This window comes from Ursus americanus, chromosome 32, assembly GCF_024610735.1.
Source record: "Ursus americanus isolate L20-20 chromosome 32, mUrsAme1.1.p, whole genome shotgun sequence".
Classification (NCBI taxonomy): domain Eukaryota; kingdom Metazoa; phylum Chordata; class Mammalia; order Carnivora; family Ursidae; genus Ursus; species Ursus americanus.
The window spans coordinates 20,787,841-20,802,051 of record NC_142158.1 but is presented as its reverse complement, the minus strand read 5'-3'; the positions used below and the strand labels follow the sequence as shown (position 1 = coordinate 20,802,051).

Below are 14,211 nucleotides of genomic sequence, written 5' to 3'. Positions count from 1 at the left end.
TGCCTGCTTGATTTTACCGTGGATTAGCTTGGACACATCTCTGTTCTTCATTCACAGCTGCCTGGGGTTGCATATGGCATTTTTCATGTCTGTGAGTTTATCTTTAAGATAAAGACTTAGGGAAAAAAACTAATATAAAGACTTAGGATGTGAGGGCGATCTGGCTGCGACATCTCTCACCCCATTGATCACCAGGGTGGATTCCCCTGATCTGGCTGGCCAGGCGGGTGTCCCCTTCCTCCCTCACAGCTCCATGTATGTCCCTCCTAAAGCTGTGTACTCTGGTCAAAGAGAACAACCTTCCCAGATAGAGGAGGACCCTTCTCCAGTCAAGGGTGGAGTAGTAGCTGTGCTTCCGGGCTAGAACCTCCAAATAAGCTCTCAAGGCCGTTTGTGGGAGAACGTAGGGGACCCATCCAGATGAGGCGCTGCAGGTGGCTGTCTGCCTTTCTTTAAAGAAAAATTAAAAAAATAAAGACTTAGCTGTAGAATTGCTGGGTCAAAGGACACTGCATTTATAACTTTTAGTAAATACTGACAGTTGCCTTCCACAAATTGTGTGCTAATTTACATGTCTACCTGTCATGTATAAAGTGTCCGTTACTTCTAGACTCCTCACCAACACTGCTTTATCAGGTTGGTTTGATCTCTGCCAGTGTCACAGACGAGAAATGGCATGTCAAGTGTAGTTGGGAGGATGAGATGGAGTTCTCATGGCGAACATTGGGTGCTGCCTCGTGTCACTGCCGTTGCTAATACTCTTCACAGTAGGCCTTTCCAGAGTTATTCCTTTTTTTTTTTTTTAAGGATTTTATTTATTTATTTGATAGAGAGTGAGAGAGCACAAGCAGGGGGAGGAGCAGAGGGAGAGGGAGCAGCAGGCTCCCCCCTGAGCAGAGAGCCTGATGCGGGACTCAATCCCAGAACTCTTGAGAACATGCCCTGAGCCGAAGGCGATGCCTAACCAACTGAGCCACCCAGACACCGCCCCTCCCGAGTTATTCCTTCGTCTCTTTGTTTTTCAGGGGTGCATTTTGTTTGAGAAGATAACATTAATTCAGTGTCTTTGTGTGGTGTCTTTTCTATTTTGAAGGCTTTAGCACATCTTCCTCGTCTTCGAACCCAGCAGCCTCATCCTTCAAATTTGGTATCCCATCATCCTCTTCTGGGCCTTCTCAGACTTTAACAAGCACTGGAAATTTTAAGTTTGGAGATCAGGGAGGCTTCAAAATAGGAGTGTCTTCAGAGTCTGAGTCTCCAAACTCCATGAGTGAAGGCTTTAAGTTTCCTAAACCAATAGGAGATTTTAAATTTGGGGTTTCGTCTGAGTCTAGACCTGAAGAAGCTAAAAAAGACAGTAAGAATGGTAACGATTTTAAGTTTGGACTTCCTTCGGGTTTAAGTAATACAGCTTCCTTAGCTCCATTTCAGTTTGGGGTGTCTAATCTTGGGCAGCCAGAAAAGAAAGAGGAACTGCCTAAATCTTCATCTGCGGGCTTCAGCTTTGGTACAGGCGTCCTCAACCCCACGCCAGCTGCTGCTAACACCGCAGTGACCTCCGGGAACAAGAGCAGCTTCAGCTTTGGAGCCGTAGAAACCAAGAGTGTTTCAGTGGCTCCTTTTACATGTAAGACGACAGAAGCAAAAAAGGAAGAAATGCCTGCCGCCAAAGGAGGGTTCACTTTTGGCGGGATAGAACCCGCCCCCCTGCCATCTGCCTCATTGTTTGTGTTGGGAAGGACAGAAGAGAAGCAGCAGGAGCCGGTGACTTCTACTTCTCTGGTGTTTGGGAAGAAAGCTGACAGTGAAGAGCCAAAGTGTCAATCAGTGTTTTCCTTTGGAAATTCAGAGCAAACCAAAGATGAGAGTTCTTCGAAGTCCACCTTCAGTTTCAGTATGGCAAAACCGGCCGAGAAGGAAGCGGAACAGCCGACAAAGGCCACGTTCACGTTTGGAACTCCAACCAGTACTACGGCAGGTAAGTAGGAAACTTCTGTTGTTGTTGTTGTTGTTGTTGTTATTTATTTATTTATTTATTTATTTATTTATTTATTTATTTTTTCAAGGCGTCTCTGATCTCTGGACAAATGCAGCAAGTCAGGGAATGGTTCACACTGAACATAGTTGAGAGAGACCAGTAACAACTCTCTGGAAAGGGACCATAGGTTTTTCAGTTTTCAGTTTTCACTGCTCCAAACGCCCATGAGGTGATGAGTTATCTACAGATGTGATTTTGGGAACTGCCGCTCTGATGGCCAGCCCACAGGGTTGCACATCTGCCCGTGCTTCTCCCTTTCTCTTTCAGCTTTTACATTCGGAGTTGGCGTACTATTCAGGAAAACAGGCCTGCCTTCGTAAGCTCGTGAAATACTTTCTAACTCAGTCTTTATGGCCTTCATTCACAAATAGAACTAATCAGTCATGAGGCATTTAAGGAGCATAGAGAACAAATATAATTAGTCCCTGAAACAGAGAGGCGATTATGACAACTAATACCCTGAAGGAAAAATGAAAGAGCATTTTTAAAACTTAAAAACGTGGTTGGTGAAATAAAATCATTCTGTGGGCTGAGCAGCAGAAAAAACATAGATGATAGATTCGTGAACTGGGATTTCCCAGAGCCCAGTGCAGAATTGCAGAGAGACTGAGTCCAGCTGGCTCAGAAGTGCCATTGCAGGAGCACTTAGCAGATGAGAACAGGACGGGTGAAATCTCAAAGCGTGACAGAAGAACATTTCCTGCGTGCAGAGAAAGACCCTGGCCTTAAAAATGAAAATGTGGCCCACTCAATGGCAAAGATCAGTGAGATTTTAGGACACCAAAGCCAAAATCCTGAATGCTTTCGGAGAGAGGAAAACTGTTTGCCATCTGACTTTGAATTTGTAACATCATGTGCTGGAAACAGTAGAGCGGTGTCCTCGAAGTGGAAATGGTCTCAATCCTACAATTTTATATCCAGCCGGATTTGGTCAAACGGAAGGGCAAAATAGAGATGTTTTTAGACAGGCAAAAAACAGAACACCCATGAACACTTCTGAATAATACATTGGAAATACGAAGTGAAAAATTAACCTGAAAAAAAAAAAAAAAAGAATGGAATTCAATGGACGTTTTTTGGTCCGTTGTCCGTCTGGGACATTCAAAACACCCTCCAAGAAGAAAGTAAATACTAAATTATATACGATTTGGAAAGGAATAAAAATAAGATTGGGTCTAGTCAGATGTAATCATGGTATCATTACGCTCTTTTCTGTGGAAACAGACACTCTTAACCTCCCATTAACCAACTTGAAAGTGAGCCAATGTGCTCCACTTTCTGTAAATCACACTAACGCCCGTACCATGTTGTGAGCAGCCTTGTCTAGAGACAGCATTGGAACGGAGACATCATTGGGACACTTAAAAAACACAAATGTCTTCAGGAAGGTGGGCGGTTTCCGGCTCACTGTATAAACACCAGTGGTTTTCTCTAAATCAGCAGTAAGTAGCTGGACAAATGACCGGTTTCATACCTGTTCTTGGGTGAGAGCATTCTCCCTCCCAGAGCCTGCAGCGTTGTCTCAGTTTTTTGTGTGGCTGACACACCCGTCACAGGAGTTTCGGGGGTGCATCACAGCAGTCGCACAGCTGTGTGCGGCCCGGGTCGCTCCTTCTGTCCCCACACGGTGCCAGGACGGTACCGCAGACTGTACTCCAGTCCCGGACCTTCTCTCCTGTGACTGACCCTCAGAGCTGGAAGCCTTCGTTTCCGTTTTGAGAGGAGTTTTTGTGGAGTGTGATAAGCTAAGCTCATTTTAAAATTCACCTGGAAGGGGAAGTGGACAAGAAATTTTGGAGAGAAGGGCGGGTACACAGGTTCGCCGTACTAATAATCAGACCGCACTGTGAGGCCACAGTAAGAACAGTGCGGGAGCAGCAACCGTAGGGAACAGATGCACACGTGTTTGGAGATTTACTATGAACGAGTGAGTGAAGGACGCGCTGGCCAGCGGAGGATGCAGTCGGGTAAATTAGGGTCTTGCTAACATCTGCAGAATCGAGAGTGCGGCTGTCCCCCACTGTCTGAACAGTTATGCAGACACAGCCTCCAGGTCAACGTGGGAGATTGAGGGATATTTTTTATTCTTACTAATCTGAATGCTGGAAGTTTGTCGGATTGAGGCGCAGTCCAAAAGCCCTAAAAGGAAAGACGGACCTATTTGCTTACATCAGAATTTAATAGAACGCATCCATTTGGTGAATTTCTATCAAGAACCTTGATGAGGCTGGTTGTAGGGAACGGCTGGCCTGCGGGGTAGGAGACCGTGCTCTGTGGCGCCCTGTTCTCAGCTTGTGTGTGTCCCGCCCTTCCCGTCTGCAGATGCCGCGGCGGCCAAGCCGGTGTTCAGCTTCCTGAAGAGCAGCGCTCCCACGGCCAGCGCCCCGGCCGCCGCGGGGGCCGTTTTCGGCAGCTCCGCTCCCGCCGCCAGCGCGCCCGTGACCGCCTTTGTGTTTGGACAGGCCACCATCCCTGTGAGCAGCTCTGCCTTCGGGACCTCCACCGAATCGGGCGCCTCCCAGCCGTTGCTGTTCTCGCAAGAGAGCAAGCCAGCGACCACGTCGAGTGCGGGCGCGGCTGTCACCCCGTTCGTCTTTGGGCCGGGAGCCAGCAGCAGCAGCACCGCGACTTCCGCTTTCAGCTTTGGAGCCACGACCACGGCCAGCTCTGCAGGTACAGTGACGGGAGAGCACTGGCCATGCTGCAGCGGATGGGCTGAGGGGCTGTCCTCTCTCGGCTGTGAGCGGAGCGGGTTATCCGCTAGGCCGGCTTCACCCAGGCTGTCGTAACCGTTCACGGCCTGGAACCACGTCTATTTTGTGTTCACTTTAATATAATTAACTCTTGGGAGGAATTTTTCTAGTCTCAATGTCATCTTCAGTTTTTCCAAGTGTCCTTTTTGAAGTGTTCGGTTGTGAAGTAACCAGAAACTGGGGCCTATTTCATTAGACAGGCGTCCCCAGGACAAAGCATATGCGGGATGACAACATTAGCTGGTCTCTGCTGTGTGTCAGATAATCTGCCGAGAGATCGCTTGTCGTCTTAGATCGGTCCCTCTACCTGAAAAAATGTGGCTGCGAAGGTGGGGACTCTTGCTAATAGACCGTTTTGTTGATGTGGATTCTGTGTGGTTTCACTAAATAATGGAGGGAATTGTATTCTTAATTATTATTCAGAACTTGTCGTGATGGGATTTGTTCAGCAAGATTAGTTCAGCAAGCTTGGAGTTTGCTCCTGGGTTTATGAATGTTTCTTGAGGGTTATCTTACGGTGGCGGTTAGGTGACATCCGTGTTTCTCTGGGCCTCCAGGATCCTCCTTCGTATTTGGCACAGGGCCTTCCGCACCCTCTGCCAGTCCAGCATTTGGTGTTAACCAAACCCCGACGTTTGGACAGAGTCAGGGTGCCAGCCAGCCGAATCCCCCAGGCTTTGGAGCTCTGTCCTCGTCAGCAGCATTGTTTTCTGCTGGTACTCAGCCCGCACCACCTACTTTTGGGACCGTGTCGAGCAGCAGCCAGCCTCCTGTGTTTGGACAGCAGCCCAGTCAGTCTGCGTTCGGCTCTGCAGCAGCTCCTAGTTCCGGTGAGTGCGGCTTGTGTCTATACTTAGGGTCTGCATGTCTTCAAATAGAATGGTGTCTGAGTTTTGAAACCATGCCTCTGTCCTATTTCTTTATTTTGTATTTTATTTCGTTATTTTAAAGAAATATTTTATTTATTTGAGAGAGAGAGAGCGCGCACAACCAGGGGAGCAGCAGAGGGAGAGGGAGAAGCAGGCTCCCCACTGAGCAGGGAGCCCTATGCGGGGCTCGAGCCCAGGACCCCGAGATCATGACCTGAGCCGAAGGCAGATGCTTAACTGAGCCACCCAGGAGTCCCTGTCTTATTTCTTTAAATGTCTCTTGTACTTGGCACCATAGAAAAGTGTATGTTCGGACTTGCCTAGAAACAACATTGCCAACTTTCATCCAGTGCAGCTCTGTAAGGCATGGAAAGTGTGCGATTAGAAGGTGGTTTTTACTCACTCTTGGATTGAGCTGCGGCATCAGTTAGTCCCGTTTCTCCCCATCTGAATTTTGGAGCACTCTGGCCTAGGTTCCAGCCGCATTTTCTAATCCTCCTTGTGACTGGGTTTACTTCCGGCGGTTACTCTGCCCCCGCTCCAGGTCTCTGGTGGGACAGACCCGCCCAGGCGCCGCGACACTTTGTTTGATGATACTTGACTTGGATATTTTAAACGAACGTTCCCGTGTGTGTGTGTGTGTGTGTGTGTGTGTGTGTGTGTTGAAGCAGATGCTGGGCTCGCCCACCACCAGCAGCCCCTCCTGTCTCCTTGTTTGTTCACAAACCTCTCTTTCCTTGTTCTAACGTGTCCTGGCTCTTATGGTGACGCCTTGCCTGGGTTTTATTTAAAGTTAACTGACGATATGTGAATCTCTACAAAATACCATTTTGCTTTATTTTTTAACTCTATATAAATAGAATCTGACTGTATTCAGTCTCTTGATTCTTGCGTCTTTCACTCTTCCTTGTGAAGTTCATCCATGCTGTGATCACATGTGGTTTGTTCGTTTTCGCTGCTGTAGCGTAAATCAGTTTGTGAACATACTACACTTCGTCCGTATACTGTTGAGGAATGTGTTTGAGTTATTTTTACCAATCAGGAGACGCACCTCTGCTCATTCTTGTATATGTGCCTTGGGGCACACGTGGGGGTTCTTCTAGGGCGTGTACCTGGGAGGGGGTGTACCAGATGAAAAGGTGTGCGTGCGTGTCTTATACTTCAGAAAATAATGCAAGCTTGTCTTGACGGATTGTGCCCATTCGCATCCTGCTACATTGTGTGAGGATTCTCGTATTTGCATTCTCCTGGATTTCATTTTCTGTGAATTGTTTCTGAAAGGATTTTTTTTTGGCCATTTTGTTGGTTTGGTGATTTCACTTTTGCTTACTGATTTGCAGGAATTTTTTTACGTATTCTGGATATTAGTACTTTGTCAATTAGTACAGGTAGGAGAATTTCTGCTGGGACATATGTTAACCATTTTAATCAGGATTTATTGATTCTTCTCAGCAGGTGGAATTGCGGCGTAGCTCTCTTCCACACAGGACCGTTTCCTCCCCCGCGAGTGGCTGCTGGGTGCTTATTTAGTTCAGTGTTTCGAGTACGCAGGTGCTCTGTGGTGTCCTGTGCTTTTCTTTTCTGTACAGAATTTTGTTTTCTCCAACACCAATGATCCCTCTCTGTGTTAATAATTTCTCTGTACTTGTCATTAGTTATAATTTCAGCTCCTCTCCCATTCATATAGATTGCTTCTCAATATTTTCAAATACATTGGCTGCTGTTATTTAGGATCTGAAGGAAATTTTTCACAGAATCTTCTAACCTGTTTCTTCCACCAGGCTTTCTAGGCCTGCTGTTTAACTGTGGTCTTGGTATCTCTTTTTATCATTCTCTTGGAGATTGCCCTTCGCTGCTTCTCTTTCCTGGATGATGTCAGTGTCTCGTTCTTTCTTATTCCTTTGTTTTGATGGAGCAGATCTTCCAGTGATTTCTTAAGTCCTCAGGGAAAAAAATTTTGAGACCTTACATTTCTGAAAGTTATCTTCATTCTGTGCCTGTGTTTGGTAAGATTTCAGTTGAATATAGATTTAGATTGGAAATAATTTTCGTATTTTTGAAAAGCATTTCTCCATGCTCTAGTCTCTGGCTCTCTCAGAGTTGCTCTGGAAGTCTTTCTTGATCTTTCTTTTATATATGTGCTGCTGAAGGGAGCTCTTGATCTTTTCTTTTGGACCCGTTTCTTCTTTCTGGAATCTCACTGGATCTTTTCTTTTGCCTCCAGTGTTCTGACTTACCAGGAGGGTGTTCCTTGATCTGGATCCATTCTTACTCATTGGCAGTGTGAGGAATTTAGTGTGTCCTTTCGTGAACGACCATTCTTAGGAACTTTCTGGAATTAACTTCTTTGAAGATTTTTGTGCCTCTCTCTTTAACTTCTGTTCTTTTTTCCTTTTTGTCCTCTCTGTCCTTTTCTGGGAAGATTTCTTCCATTTATCTTTTACTTCCCCTTTGGTCAAGATTTTACTTTTGCTAATTTCAAGTGTTCTTTTTTGTTCTGTGGATGTGTCCTTTTCATATCCTTCTGTTCTTGTTTCAGAATTGTTACCTGTTGATCTCTTGAGGATATTAATGGTGAGGTGTGGGTTGTTTTGTTTTCCCTTTAAGCTATTGTTCAGTCCGTTTTCTACAAATTGCTTTTCTCTATTATTGTTTGGGTCTTGGTGTTTCTTACGAAATACTTTCCTCAATGTCTGGTGCTTCTTGGCTATCTACTCACAATTGTTTTTTTGAATTGTAGTAAGAATAATTAACATGAGATCCATCCTTTTAGCAGATTGTAAGTGTATAATACAGTCTCGTTAACTACAAGTTAACAAGTGCGCTGTTGTGCTGCTGACTGCTAGCACTCCCTCATCTTGCGTAACTACACTTCACACCTCCTCTGTCTGCTGTGGTTTGGCTATTGTAGATTCCTCATTTAAGAGAAATCATGTAGTACTTGTGTAGATTCCTCATTTAAGAGAAATCATGTAGTACTTGTCCTTCTGTGACTGGCTTATTGCATTTAGCACAATGTCCCCCAGATTCATTCGTGTTTTTGCATATTTTTTTAAAGGTAGAGTAGTATTCCAGTGTGTGTAATATACATTATTTCATTTGTTCGTCCATCAGTGGGCATTTAGGTCGTGTCCACATCTTGGCTGTTGTAAATAATGCTGCAGTGAACTCGAGAGTTCAGATATCTCTTCGAGATCCTGATTTCAAATCTTTTGGAGAAATACGCAGAATGGGATTGCTGGATCAGAGGGTGGTTTCTGTTTTTAATATTTTTGAGGCACCTCCATCCTGTTCTCCACAGTGGTTGCACCAGTTTGCATTCCCACCAACAGGGTTCCTTTTCGTCACATGCTCGCGAACACCTGCCACCTCGTCTTTTTGATTTTAGACCTTCTAACAGGTGTGGGCGGAACCTCACTGTGGTTCTGATTTGCATGTCCCTGATGATGAGTGATGTTGAGCATCTTTTCATGTGTCTGTTGGCTGTTTGTGTCATCTTTGGGGAATGTCTCTTCAAGTCCTTCATCCATTTTTAAATCAGGTTATTATTATTTTTTTGACTATCAAGTTGTAGAAGTTATTTATATATTTTGGATATCCACTCTTTATCAGATATATGGTTTGCAAATATCTTTTCCTGTTCAACTCATAATTTCATGAGTGTGGGACCCCTAAGTACCACTTGGCAACTCTTTGTGCGTCGACAGGCTCGTAGATCTTGAACCTCACTGTAGGTTTATCTGACGAGCCTGCTTACATGGGAAGACCTGGATGTTAGTGTCAGTAGGTCTTTCCTTCTAGACAGTCCGATTCCCCAGAGGTTATTCCCAGTCTCCTGCCTGGAGGGTTCGCATGCTCCAGACTGCCCGTGCTCTGGGAGCTGAATCTGGGAGGAAGGCTGCAGCTCTCCGTACTCATTACATCAACTTACTTTTAATCCTTCTAGTTTTGATAGGATGTCCTTGCCTTTGTGTCCAGGGACCCCTCCAGAGACTGAAGTTCTGTTCTGTTGGGGTAGAGTAGAATTATCATCTTGTTTGGTATTGGGGAGGGAGTGATCTGGCTGCCTGCTTCTTACACAGATATTCTCCCATCCTTCTTCTTTTTTTTTTTTTATAGTCACACCTTCACTCTCCCTTCCAGAGGCCCCTGGCACCCAAGCCTTTGGGTATGTTTAGTGTAAATGAAACTGCGTCTGTGCTCTCCCTGCTGCTAGCTTAGTACCTGGTTCCAGTCAGCCTCCAGCGTCTCCATTTTGTTGCTGTTGTCTCCTCTCCCCCCATCTTTGTAAAAATCCCTTTACTATTATTTTAACATAATTTTTTAAGAAGTTAGTGCTAAATGTGTGTGTTGATTCTACTATCTTTAACCAGAAGTCTCTTCTACCCTTTTCTCCTTGGTCATGGGTAAGTTGGGTCACTTGTCCAAGGGTGTTGTAAGTATGTTGTGTGTGTCAGTGGAGAAAATACTTCATTTTAACTTCCTTTATATTAAGTGATTGTAAGAGAGCTTAATCCTCCCCGTGTTTTTGTACATAAAGGCCAGAGTCATTACTAGAAAAACGATCATTTTGACCTTAACCGAAGTTCTGCTCTGTCACAGGTTCAGTTTTCCAGTTCGGCAGCAGCAGCACCACCAATTTCAACTTCACGAACAACAATCCGTCAGGCGTGTTCACGTTCGGTGCGAATCCTAGCACCCCTGCGGCCTCAGCCCAGCCTTCCGGCTCCGGGGGCTTCCCGTTCAACCAGCCTTCAGCGGCGTTTACAGTGGGGTAAGGCAGCTTGTTGAGACGAGCCTCGCACGGGGTGGGGGCGTGCGCGTGCCCGAGTGTGTAAGAGCGTCCAGGTGTGCGGTGGAGCCGGGGAAGGTCGCGCGTGTGTTCCAGCATCGGCCGACCGCGTGGCAGTTCTGCGGGATCGCAGCCCTGGTGCCGCCGCAGGTGTGCGTGTGCATGAGTGTGTGTGCGAGTGTGTGCGCGGGAGGACGGAAAGTGTGTTCAAGAGTGCCTCCGCCTCGGGTCTGGTCGCGTGTAGGATGGTGATGGTTCTGAAACTGCCCCTGAGCCTCTTGTCACATGATGCAGTCTTTATCTTTCACAGGTCAAACGGGAAAAATATGTTCTCCTCTTCTGGAACTTCAGTGTCTGGTCGCAAGATCAAGACTGCTGTTCGGCGCAGGAAATAAAGGTGCGGTGCGTCACACCCCACACGTGCGCGACGGCGGGCGCCCTGCTTCTCACATTCTGGACCGTACTGTGCGTGGGGTTCCTGAAGTCAGATCTGCCTAAGGACTTCCTTAAGTTGGGGACTTTCCTCCTTTTTCTTTACAGAAGCCCTGCCCTCACCTCTCCCACTCCCTTTAAAAAAGAAAAAAAAATAATAGCTAGATTGGTGACTGATTCTTCAGCAAAAATAGGATCCAGCACATTATTCCCTGATTTGGCGTAGGCTGGCTGAACCCAGGGACAGAGCCCGCTCAGCGGACGGCTTTGTATAGAAGAACCTCTGTGTCTGCACCGCTCTGTGCGCTGAAATGCGTTTATGGAACGCGTTGAAATTGTAATTATATCGGAGGAATTCTGTATAGATTAGAGAATGTGGAAGTGAATGATTTCTATGCTGAGTTTGTGCTGGTGTATGTGTGAAGTGAGTGAGTTGGGTGTATTGTGCACTAAAATTTTCTGATAGAGGAAGCCTGATTAAAGAATGGTCCATGCTAAGGACTTATTAGGTCTAGTGCGTTCTCCATTTAATAATTATATGCTATTTCTATATTTTCATTCTCCTATCACCTGTCTTGCCTTTTTCATTATTTTATTATGAAACTTGTGTAAATACAATTTTGTTTCTGTACTTTTTTGGCATAACATAAATCTGTGAACTTGAAATTTTAATTTTGTGTTAGAAAATTTGTTCTTTGTTTAGTCTTGTCTCAGATTTTATTATGTAAATCCCATTATTCAAAGTTGCCTAAATCCATTTGGAAATCTTTAAAAAAAAATTGGGGATTCTTAAAGTGAATTTATTGGCTTTTCTGATCCAGTTTTGTTTGGACCAAAAACCAGTATTGTACAAAGTATTAAGCATATATTTTTATATTTACTGAAATGGACTGTGGTGACTTTGGATAATAAGGAAAAGTTTAATATTAAAGCCATGTTTATTACAGTATAATTAACATGTTAAACCATGGGATAAATGCCATCAATAAAAAATTATGAAATATTTTTTGTTCTAGTGTTAACTTATAATGAAGGTACCAGTGTTAATGGAAGGGAACCTTTTTTGTAAAGGTTCGCCATGGTCAGAGAAATTCCAAAGAATACATTTAAGTGATTTGGACAAACTCCTAAGTGAAGGGGGAAGTGTCTGAACGTAAAACATATAGAAGGTACCCTGCTTTTTGTCTGGTGCTAGGAATCACGCCTACTTTGCGTATAAATTGACATACCTTTTTAAAAGTTGAAAATAAACACACGTAACCGTGTCTGCTTGTATCTGTATCTTCCTTGAGAGGCGACTAGACAGTGTTTATTGGTGGAGTCTCGGAGGCACATTCCCGAAGCAGCCTGCAGTTCCTTTTGTATGCGATTCTTTTGGATTATTTTACCAATTTTTTTTTCTTCTAATTAGATCTCTTCTGTGATCCATAAAAGACCTGTTGGGACAGCATTTGCTAATTTTATACTTAATTTGAGCACACAGTTATTTTGTGCGGACTTTATTTTGCTGAACTTCTGGTTGATGTCCAAATTCAGAACTTTAAATGTTTATGAGCTCTTTTCTATGTGTTTCCAATTTTGAACAGATATTTTGCGCATTGAAAACATCTTAGGCCATTATCAGATGGTGGTTTGGGGAGACACGTTTTATAATTCTCATTTTATTAATAATACACATCTGACACAGGCCTGTTTGGGGGCAAATGATTAAGAATACTGGAAACCTGGTTTTGATGCTGAGATGTTAATGCCTAACTAAATGGCAGGTTCCTTCATTATTAGCCATTCCCTGGGCCCACATGAATCGGAATATTAGGCTTTCTACTCTGGGAAAGATTTTCATAAGAAATGTGCTAGAAATATTTATTTAGTATTCTTTAAAACAAGTGCCTGAAAATCATACTTAAGGTGGCTTAAAAATGAAATCTGGCACCAAAGCTGTAGTTACAGAGCTGTATTCAGGACTTGGGACTTGCATTTTCCATCTCCACTGCTGTCATTCCCAGGCTGCGCATGGTGGCTCCAGACGACATTGATGAGCGACACTGATGAGCACAGCTCCAAGCATAACCCTGCCCCTCCCTGCTCGGGCCCGGCAGAGGGATCTCCTTCCCGGACTGGCTCTGGCCGCAGACATACTTCTCAGCCACTCTCTGTGGCTGTAATAGCTGTCTCGGGCACGCCTAGCTTATGCATTCCCTATACAAGTGAAAATTGAGGGCAGTTTGTGGAAGAAGGGGAAGTATCACAGAAAAAAAGCCCACTTCTCACGCTGTAAGACTGAATGCCTGAGGCCCAGGCATGAGGATGCCACTTTAGGTGCTAGGCTGTTTTGAGTAATTTATGACTTGGGTATTAAAAAGTACGGACAACTGAAAAATGTCCTCAAGCTAGCTGCTTATTAATACTTGCTAGAAATTCTCTCCTGAAATTGTTCATGTAATTAGAATTTTATTATTTGAAATTAAAGTGCTGGACTAATTTTAACAGTTTGTAACCAGGCTGTAAATTAGTTTAACACTTTAATTTCAAATAATAAAATCCTAATTTTAGAAGTCTCTTTATTCAAGTATTGATGACCTACCATGTTATAATAGTTTCAGGTGTACAGTGTGATTCAACAATTCTGTACATTACTCAGTGCTCACCACCCTAAGTGTGGTCACAGAATTACTGACTACTTCCTATGCCGTCCTTTTCCTCTCCATGACTTCATTGGTTTCCTGGGCCTAATTTAAAGTTTGAAACTCAATGAACATTTTATAAAGGTTAGCCTGTGTGTTTAATGGAAACTGACATTTGGTATGTCAGGTTAGTAAAATTGAGAAAATGAGTGTATTGGGTCTAGCGACACACGCCAACTGAATTTACTAATACCATGGGGCAACTCTTACAAGCTTACCTTAAAAGTCCACTGTAGTTCATAGTTCAAGAAACGTGTAGTTTGCGCCTGGGCTCAGAACGGCACATTGTAGAACTCAGACTAGGCCACTGTTTAGCTTCTTTTAAGTTTACTATCTGTATTCTTCTTGAGGAACCTGTTTTGTATCCTGTCCTCCTCCTCTAGATGTGTTAGAACAGGAAATGCTTGTAAGATCAGAACTAGGTTTAAATTGCCAGCTCAGTCACTTACCAGTTATGAGACTTTGAACTTCTGGTTTCCCATGTGTAACATGGGTCCTTAGTATCTTGCATAATAGTTGGGATGGTTAACCACTTTAAGGACAGGCTTAGTTTAACATTAAGCATAGTCATCTACGGGTAACTTCTGAGTGACTTGCTTAAAGAATATACCCCAAAAGGTAGACTTTTTTTGGGGGGGGGTAG

The 14,211-nt window shown here is 44.3% G+C and overlaps 1 protein-coding gene across 3 annotated transcripts in view; it reads left to right on the top strand.

Moving 5' to 3' along the window:
• Positions 1 to 12,149, top strand: part of NUP153 (nucleoporin 153) — a 74,010-nt gene extending 61,861 nt beyond the window's left edge. For all 3 annotated transcript variants that reach the window (XM_045811713.2, XM_045811715.2, XM_045811716.2), the window contains exons 18-22: positions 1,094 to 1,978; positions 4,361 to 4,711; positions 5,349 to 5,621; positions 10,263 to 10,434; positions 10,763 to 12,149. In XM_045811713.2, coding sequence (XP_045667669.2) covers positions 1,094 to 1,978; positions 4,361 to 4,711; positions 5,349 to 5,621; positions 10,263 to 10,434; positions 10,763 to 10,847 — 1,766 coding nt within the window. In that variant the 3' untranslated portion in view covers positions 10,848 to 12,149. The remainder of the gene's footprint in view (positions 1 to 1,093; positions 1,979 to 4,360; positions 4,712 to 5,348; positions 5,622 to 10,262; positions 10,435 to 10,762) is intronic.
• Positions 12,150 to 14,211: the final 2,062 nt, after the last annotated feature.